The 10,200-nt window shown below is 39.2% G+C and overlaps 1 protein-coding gene and 1 long non-coding RNA gene across 4 annotated transcripts in view; both read right to left on the reverse strand.

The window, feature by feature from the left end:
* LOC127844988 (leukotriene A-4 hydrolase-like) overlaps window positions 1-10,200 on the reverse strand; it is a 98,381-nt gene that overhangs the window by 26,858 nt on the left and 61,323 nt on the right. For all 3 annotated transcript variants that reach the window (XM_052375595.1, XM_052375592.1, XM_052375593.1), the window contains exon 11: window positions 4,899-5,043. In XM_052375595.1, the coding sequence (XP_052231555.1) occupies window positions 4,899-5,043 (145 nt within the window). The remainder of the gene's footprint in view (window positions 1-4,898; window positions 5,044-10,200) is intronic.
* LOC127844995 (uncharacterized) lies at window positions 5,074-6,292 on the reverse strand. Its single transcript, XR_008032996.1, has 3 exons — window positions 6,260-6,292; window positions 5,232-5,795; window positions 5,074-5,184 (listed from the first exon to the last, which is right to left on the reverse strand). It is a non-coding gene; the product is annotated as an uncharacterized LOC127844995 (long non-coding RNA).

Consider the following 10,200-nt stretch of genomic DNA (forward strand, 5'->3'; position numbering starts at 1 on the left):
ACATGCATGCCAAATATCAAGTTGCTATCTTCAATATTGCAAAAGTATTCATAAAATAAGCGATTTGGGCCACATATATTTGACCTCTGACCTTGAAGGTTGACCTTGACCTTTCACCACTCAAAATGTGCAGCTCCATGAGATACACATGCATGCCAAATATCAAGTTGCTATCTTCAATATTGCAAAAGTATTCATAAAATAAGCGATTTGGGCCACATATATTTGACCTCTGACCTTGAAGGATGACCTTGACCTTTCACCACTCAAAATGTGCAGCTCCATGAGATACACATGCATGCCAAATATCAAGTTGCTATCTTCAATATTGCAAAAGTACTCATAAAATGAGCGATTTTGGCCACCTATATTTGACCTCTGACCTTGAAGGATGACCTTGACCTTGACCATTCACCACTCAAAATATGCAGCTTCATGAGATACACATGCATGCCAAATATGAAGTTGCTATCTTCAATATAGCAAAAGTTATTGCAAAATGTTAAAGTTGGCGCAAACAGACCAACAGACAGACCAACCAACCAACCAACCAACAGACAGGGAAAAAACAATATGTCCCCCACTTCTATAGTGGGGGACATAAAAAGGCTGAAACAAATATTCTCTGCATGTGCAAATACTTAAATATAGGCCCTATTTAAACACATGTACACTTTTGTGACCCCCTGGGCTTGGTCAAATTTAACCCCAGGGGCATATTTTGAGCAAACTTTGTAGAGGACTACAATATATCACTACATGTTCATACAAAATATGGTAGCCCTAGGTCCTAGAGTTAAGGACAAGAATATTTTTAAAGTTTTCACAAAATAAGCAAGATATAAGCGTATATAATGTTCAATTTTGTGACCCGCGGGTCAGGGTCAAATTTGACCCAAAGGGCATAATTTGAACAAACTTGGTAGAGGATTATAAGATGTTACTGCATACCAAATTTGGTAGCCATAGTCTGAATGGTTTTCGACAAGAAGATATTTAAAGATATCACAAAATAGGCGCTTTATAAGCATATAAGTTCAGTTTTGTGACCCCCGGGCAGGGTCAAATTTGACCCAAGGGGCATAATTTGAACAAACTTGGTAGAGAACTATTAGATGTCACTACGTACCAAATTTGGTAGCCCTATGCCTTATGGTTAAGGACAAAAAGATTTTTAAAGTTTTCACAAAATAGGCACTATATAAGCATATAATTGATTTTGTGGCCCCCATGGCAGGGTCAAACTTGACTCCTGGGGCATAATTTGAACAAGCTAAGTGGAGGACTATACAATGTCACTACATACCAAATTGTGTAGCCCTAGGCCTAATGGTTATGGACATTTTTTTTTAAGTTTTCACAAAATAGACTCCATATAAGCGTATGTTCAATTTTGTGACCCCCAGGGCAGGGTCAAATTTGACCCCAGGGGCATAATTTGAACAAACTTGGTAGAGGACTATAAGATGTCACTACATACCAAATTTGGTAGCCCTAGACCCAATGGTTATGGACAAGTAGTTTTTAAAATTAAAAAAAAACAAGAGGGCCATGGGCCCTAAGGCGCTCACCTGAGACCCAAAGGAACTAAACTATTCTGGGAAGGTGGAGTTCAAAATAACAAGGGCTGTTTGTAAAACATGCATGCCCCCCTATATGGGCTATAAGTTGTAGTAGCAGCCATTGCATGAATACGTTTTTTGTCACTGTGAATGGTGGTGGTGGTGGTGGCAGAAGAAATAGTAGTAGTAGTAGTAGTAGTAGTAGTAGTAGTAGTAGTAGTAGTAGTAGTAATAGAGTAGTAGTAGTAGTAGGTGGTGGTGGTGGTAGCAGAAGAAATAGTAGTAGTAGTAGTAGTAGTAGTAGTAGTAGTAGTAGTAGTAGTAGTAGAGCAGTAGTAGAAGTAGAAGTAGTAGTAGTAGTAGTAGTAGTAGTAGTAGTAGTAGTAGTAGTAGTAGTAGTAGTAGTAGTAGTGTAGCAGTAGTAGTAGTAGTAGTAGTAGTAGTAGTAGTAGTAGTAGTAGTAGTAGTAGCAGTAGAAGTAGTAGTAGTAGTAGTAGTAGTAGTAGTAGTAGTAGTAGTAGTAGTAGTAGTAGTAGAAGTAGTAGTAGTAGTAGTAGCAGCAGCAGCAGCAGCAGCTTGCAGCAGCAGCAGCAGCAGCTGCAGCAGCAGTAGTAGCAGTAGTAGTAGTAGTAGTAGTAGTAGTAGTAGTAGTAGTAGTAGTAGTAGTAGTAGTAGTAGTAGTATGCGTTACAAAAATGCAGTTAGCCTTACATTTGGTAAAATTTAAATATATTACAAGGGAGGCAAATCTGTAACAATAAATTTAAACTTATTGCATTTGTTTCCCCTGTAGTGTATTACCTCCCCTGTCCTGCTTATATTTATATTAATTAACAAAATTAAACATTAACACAATATTTAACATACAAAATATACAAAAAATCTCATATTCTGATAATATTTTTACTGATTCACTGTATTTTACTAAAAGGATGATGTTTCATTGGACTGATAATTATAGATTTAGGATTACAGACCAGTTGCTTCAGTAATATTGTTCAGAGTGTGCCCTGTTGGCCGCGTATGCATTATTAAATTATCATTCAAATGAAAGTTTTCACAAAATAGGCAAAATCGAATAAACATGCAAAGTTCAACGAGCTCCTGCGGCCATGTTTTTTGACGAATCAAATTTCTTTGAACAACTTTTTCAGGGGAGCCTTCAAAGGTCATCCCTGTGAAATTTTTTGAAAATCTGATGAGCGGTTTCTGACAAGAAGATTTTTTAAGGTTTTTACCATATATGGTCATGGCGGCCATCTTGGTCATGTGATCAAATTTTTTTTAACAATTCTTTTGTCCCATGACCTAGGGATGCTCCACATGAAATTTAGTTGAAATTGGCTCAATGGTTTAGTAGAAGAAGATGTTTACAAATTGTTTACGGACGGACGGATGACGGACGCTGAGTGATCACCATAGCTCACCCCGAGCTATCGCTCAGGTGAGCTAATAAGACCTTTATAAGCATATATTCAATTTTGTGACCCCCGGGGCAGATTCAAATTTGACCCCAGGGGCATAATTTGAACAAACTAAGAAGAGAACTATTACATGTCACTACATACCAAATTTGGTAGCCCTATGCCATACAGTTATGGACAAAAAGATTTTTAAAGTTTTCACAAAATAGGCCTTATATAAATATGTTCAATTTTGTGACCCTCAGGGCAGGGTCAAACTTGACCCCAGGGGCATAATTTGAAAAAACTTGGTAGAGGAGTATAAGATGTCACTACATACCAAATTTGGTAGCCCTAGGCCAAATGGTTATGGACAAGTAGATTTTTAAAGTTTTCACAAAACAGACCCTATATAAGCAATGTTCAATTTTGTGACCCCCGGGGCAGGGTCAAACTTGACCCCAAAGGCATAATTTGAAGAAATTAGGTGGAGGACTATAAGATGTCTCTACATACCAAATTTATTAGCCCTAGGCCCAATGGTTATAGACGAGTAGATTTTTTAAGTTTCCAAAAAATAGGCCTTATATAAGCATATGTTCAATTTTGTGACCCCTGGGGCAGGATCAAATTTGACCCCAGGGGCATAATTTGACGCAATTTGGTAGAGGACTCTTAGATGTCTCTACATACCAAATTTGATAGCCCTAGGCCCAATGGTTATGGACGAGTAGATTTTTAAAGTTTTCACAAAATAGGCCTTATATAAGCATATGTTTAATTTTGTGACCCCGGTGAAGGGTCAAATTTGACCTCAGGGGCATAATTTGAAGAAATTTGGTAGAGGACTATTAGATGTCTCTACATACCAAATTTGATAGCCTTAGGCCTAATGGTTATGGACGAGAAGATTTTTAAAGTTTTCACAAAATAGGCCTTATATAAGCATATGTTCAATTTTGTGACCCCTGGGGCAGGGTCAAATTTGGCCCCAGGCATAATTTGAAGAAATTTGGTAGAGGACTATTAGATGTCTCTACATACCAAATTTGATAGCCCTAGGCCCAATGGTTATGGACGGGTAGATTTTTAAAGTTTTCACAAAATAGGCTTTATATAAGCATATGTTCAATTTTGTGACCCCCGGGGCAGGGTCAAATTTGACCCCAGGGGCATAATTTGAAGAAATTTGGTAAAGGACTATAGGATGTCTCTATTGACGAGAAGATTTTGAAAGTTTTCACAAAATAGGCCTTATATAAGCAAATTTTCATTTTTGTGACCCCCGGGGCAGGGTCAAATTTGACACCAGATGCATAATTTGAACAAATTTGAAAGAGGTTCACCCCAGGAACATTCCTGAGAATTTCATCAGAATTGGACCAGTAGTTTAGGAGAAGAAGATGATTTAAGGAAAAGTTAACGCACGGACGCACGCACGGACGCACGCACGACGGACACAGGACCATGACATAAGCCCCCCTGGCCTCTGGCCGGTGGAGCTAAAGTGTTTGAAACATGAGTTAGAAATCATAATGGAAACTCAAATTTCTGTGCCTTGCAGTACTACCTTAACAAGGAGTATGTGTGACTTAGGAGATATGGAGTGGACACTTTAAAGCTGCAGGCAGACAGACAAAAGGCATTCCTATAATGCCCCTGCAGCTCTTACCGGCAGATTAATGACAAAACATAAACTCATGATTTTATGTCTTTTTGATTTGCATGTTCTTCAAATAAGTGGAAAAACCAATGTCAACAGAGTTCTGATCAACAACTACTGACATGACGCAAATTGTATACTGAAATCCCAGCACGGAACCAACTGAGTGCCCAAATCCCCTGTTACATACATGGCCCTCCTACTGAGTGCCCAAATCCCCTGTTACATACCTGGCCCTCCTACTGAGTGCCCAAATCCCCTGTTACATACCTGGCCCTCCTAAGAGCTGCTCTAGATAGAAGAGAAGTGCATGTCCCTTTTCATATGGTATAGAGGAGAAAGCATCGTCAGGGTCCACCCCCTTCATGTCCAGCACCAGCCGTGTGTATGGGTTGTCTGCCCCCAGGCTGTCCACCTGTTACATATAGGAGACACTGCTATACAAACTGTATTGTGTTCAACCTGGTACACATAGGAGACACTGCTATACAAATTGTTTTGTGTTCAACCTTGTACACATAAGGGACACTGCTTTGCAAACTGTATTGTGTTAAACCTTGTACACATAGGGGACACTGCCATATAAACTGTATTGTGTTAAACCTTGTACACATAGGGGACACTGCTATACAAACTGTATTGTGTTAAACCTTGTACACATATGGGACACTGCTATACAAACTGTATTGTGTTCAACCTGGTACACACAGGGGACACTGCTATACAAACTGTAGTGTGTTCAACCAGGTACACATAGGGGACACTGCTATACAAACTGTATTGTGTTCAACCTGGTACACATAGGGGACACTGCTATACAAACTGTAGTGTGTTCAACCAGGTACACATAGGGGACACTGCTATACAAACTGTATTGTGTTCAACCTGGTACACATAGGGGACACTGCTATACAAACTGTAGTGTGTTCAACCAGGTACACATAGGGGACACTGCTATACAAACTGTATTGTGTTCAACCTAGTTCACATAGGGGACACTGCTATACAAACTGTATTGTGTTCAACCTGGTACACATAGGGGACACTGCTATACAAACTGTATTGTGTTCAACCTGGTACACATAGGGGACACTGCTATACAAACTGTATTGTGTTCAACCTGGTACACATAGGGGACATTGCTATACAAACTGTATTGTGTTCAACCTGGTACACATAGAGGACACTGCTATACAAACTGTATTGTGTTCAACCTTGTACACATAGGGGACACTGCTATACAAACTGTATTAAGTTAAACCTTGTACACATAGGGGACACTGCTATACAAACTGTATTGTGTGCCACCGCTTACATAAGGGGACATTGCTATACAAACTGTATTGTGTGCCACCGCTTACATAAGGGGACATTGCTATACAAACTGTATTGTGTGCCACCGCTTACATAAGGGGACATTGCTATACAAACTGTATTGTGTGCCACCGCTTACATAAGGGGACACTGCTATACAAACTGTATTGTGTGCCACCGCTTACATAAGGGGACATTGCTATACAAACTGTATTGTGTGCCACCGCTTACATAAGGGGACATTGCTATACAAACTGTATTGTGTTCCAACTGGTACACATAGGGGACATTGCTATACAAACTGTATTGTGTTCAACCTGGTACACATAGGGGACACTGCTATACAAACTGTATTGTGTGCCACCGCTTACATAAGGGGACATTGCTATACAAACTGTATTGTGTTCCAACTGGTACACATAGGGGACATTGCTACACAAACTGTATTGTGTTCCAACTGGTACACATAGGGGACACTGCTTACATATGGGGACATTGCTATACAAACTGTATTGTGTGCCACCGCTTACATAAGGGGACATTGCTATACAAACTGTATTGTGTGCCACCGCTTACATAAGGGGACATTGCTATACAAACTGTATTGTGTGCCACCGCTTACATAAGGGGACATTGCTATACAAACTGTATTGTGTGCCACCGCTTACATATGGGGACACTGCTATACAAACTGTATTGTGTTCCAAGGGGTATAAATAGGGGACACTTCTATAAAAAAATGTTTTGTGTTTGAACGGGGAAAACAAAGTGGACATTTCTATATTGTGTACGAGACAAACAGCAGGAAAAAGGGGGATCTGGTAAACAATTGGTTAGAAGGCCTTTAGAAGAAAACCAATCTTTTTATTTAATTTCTAAACCTTTCTCTTTATTTGTGAGAAATTTTGTAAAATAAGTCAATTATTGCGGGCCTTTTGATACATCTTTTTTAAATTATGATTTTTTTATCAATGCTACCAATCTCTTATCATTAAACCTAACTTTTTCACTTTCCTTTTCACGCTTTACAAAATAACATAGCGTCATCTCAAAAATATTTTTTCTGGTAAACATATTAAGCAACACCATGTCACACCAAGGTAATGGACGAGAAACGGACATAAAATTTTATCCGTTCGTGTCCATTCTTATCAGTGTAATGTCCGTTTCATATCCGGTGAATCCGCTCCTTGTTCGGCGATGTCCGGTAACATCCGTTCCATCCGTTGGGAAGTTTTTAGCATGTTCAAAAGTTTCCATCAGATTAAATGGACAGAGATCTCCGTTTGATGTGCGGTCTTAATACGTTATTTTACGTTTTGTTCAGAACTTGTGCGTTACACCTCCTGTACGTATCCAGTGTATGTCCGTTCATGTCCGGTTGTCCTGGTCTTAACGCATGTTCAACAGATAATAACGGACAGCGAACGTATACAAAAGTGCGAGAAGTGTGGCGGAACAAAACTGTAAACATACATTTAACCGTAATTAACCTGTGGGTCGTAGTATCATTTCATTTTGGTACGCCTTAAGAGAAGGACGTGTGCAATGGAGTGTCATACTCACATTCAATTAGTGTGTCAATCCACCCTCGTGCAGGCCCAGATTGGCCTTTTTGATGCTAAAAAGAGAGCAAGGAGACGGAGGCAGCGCAGATGGTGGATCAGGGCTTGGCTGCGTCCCGAGCGGAAGCGTCAGTTCAGTCTGTATGGCCAATTTATGATCAGACTACGATGAGTGGACCAACGCGCATTCATCAAAATCATAAGAATGCCACTCGAGATGTTCAATGAGATTCTTGTACGAGTGGGTCCAAGGATAATGAAACAGTGCAACAACTACAGACTTCCAATTTAACTAGGGATGAAGTTAACAATTGCGCTGCGGCAGCTTGTGTCTGGTTCGAAGTACCGTGAAATGTGATTCGGCTGGAGGATACCCCACAACACTATTTCTCTTCTCGTGCCAGAAGTAAGTACCGCTTAATTTACTATAGTGGAAAAATAAATTTTAAAAGGCTTCTGTTAGTCATTTTAACATATTTATATATTGTAATGTCTACTTCTATCATCATTTTATATGAATCTTATTGTGTTTAGTTATTGGTATAGGATAAAAGGCAAATAGATGAGTGCGCGCACTACAACACTAACCTCCTAAATTGTATAATACCATTAATATATCTTGAAATGCACACAGTTATATGCACCGTTTATCAAGTGTATATTTTTACCAAATCATCCACTCGCTAAAGTAATGTATTATCTGCTGTGTCATACACTTATAATCCACGCTAGCTTATCATACTGTTATCTTTTACATGTCAGGTTTGTAGAGCAGTCATAGATGAGTATGCTGACGGGGTGATGCCGTTGCCAACAACAGCCGCCGATTGGCCGCGAATAGCTGACGGCTTCAGGGATAGCCAGAATGTCCCCCATACGCTTGTTGCTATTGATGGCAAACATATTGCCTGCAAATGTCCACCAAGATCCAGGTCTATGTATTTTAACTACAAGAAGCACTTCTCCGTTGTCCTGCTAGCTCTGGTAAATTCTGACTACAAGTTTGCCTGGGCTGACATTGGAGGCCGTGGTGCTGCATCCGATGCACAGTTGTGGAACGAGTCAGACCTAAAGGCAGCAGCTGATAACGGAGACCTTGACCTGCCAGAACCTGGAGCTTTGCCACATGATACTGAGGATGTATCCTACTTTTTCATCGGAAAGAAAATATAAAAGTGTTCGACCGGCCAAGATTAATTTTATATATTTTATTTTATGCGTAAGTGTACATAAACATTCATGATAAAGAAACAAACAAGCATATGCATTAAAACAAAGCAAATAATATTATGATAATTTAAAATATAAATAAAGCATGACATAAAATGACCGTTTTTTGTACGTTGGTGTTCGGTACTTTTGGGAGAACGTTTTGTCCGGTACTATAATGCGCCACACTGCCGTTTTATCCGGTAGAAGTCCGTTTCTCACACAGTAATATCCGTAAGCCAACTGTTAATTATCCGGTACATATCCGTTAAACGTACGTTTTTTCCGTTACATCACCAGTACTTGTGCGGTCATTGTGCGTTTCCAACGCTTCGCACACCAATTGCGAGCGTCTTGAGCGGCAGAGCAGGTAAATTTTATCACCGGATAACCAAAATCTGCATATTTTGTCTGTTTTCTCTCAGTTACATATTCATTAGTCGGTCTGACCAGGCCTTAAGCAAGTAAAGTGTTTTTTCTTCCCTAAAACATGTGTATGTGCAGTCATAGTAAATATATATGATACTTAAGTATATGTAAGAGACCAAATGTTTTGTTGCTTCATATGTTTATTCATGTTGTAATGGAGATGTTGTCGAAAATCAATAAAAATAAAAGTAAACTAAGACCTAGGAAAGATCAAGGATGAAATTAAAGGGTGCAGCACCCTGCTCAAATTTTGTATTCACATCACCCTAACCCTCACACTTAACCCCACCCCAACCAAACATCGACCAACCCCCAAACCAACGCACACTTACTGTTGTCTATCACCCCAACCCCCTCACCGACCAAACCCCACAACGACCAACGCACTGTTGTCTGTTACCCTAACCCCCACGACGACCAATGCACACTTACTGTTATTTATCTTTAATGTTGAACACAAACAATTTGAAAGCTATTTGACTTATTTTTTCCTAGGATTATGCATACAAGTGGAAATATTTGTCAATATTACACTAAGCAGACAATCCAAACAACGTTATTTTAGCAACTATATTTATTATCCTAGATCTACTTCTACAGGGGGATACTAAAACACTACAAAGGTCATCTCATGGGTGAGGTAATGACTGAGCAAGAGTTTTTTATTATTTTTGTTTAAGCAAACAAACTTATTACGAAGACAATACAACTGCATGCAAATCAAACAAATAGTAGTATTTTATGAAGTAAAACAAAAAGGTTCTTTCTACAAAAATTGTAAAAAAACATGAATAAAATAATAAGTACTCCTACAATGGGCAAAATACAATTACCAAAAGATGGCCACAATTCAGTGCAGCAATCAACAAGCAAATTTGTTGAATTGATATCCCCCGCCAATATGCTTCTGGACACAAAAGTGTTATATTTGACAGTCAAAAAAGCATTATTTCAATATACAAAGGGCCATAACTCTGTTATTAACAGATGGTCACAATGTCATTTGGGGTGCATCATCCTCTTATTCATATACATACCCATACCAAGTTTCAATG

Source organism: Dreissena polymorpha, chromosome 9 (genome assembly GCF_020536995.1).
Source record: "Dreissena polymorpha isolate Duluth1 chromosome 9, UMN_Dpol_1.0, whole genome shotgun sequence".
Classification (NCBI taxonomy): domain Eukaryota; kingdom Metazoa; phylum Mollusca; class Bivalvia; order Myida; family Dreissenidae; genus Dreissena; species Dreissena polymorpha.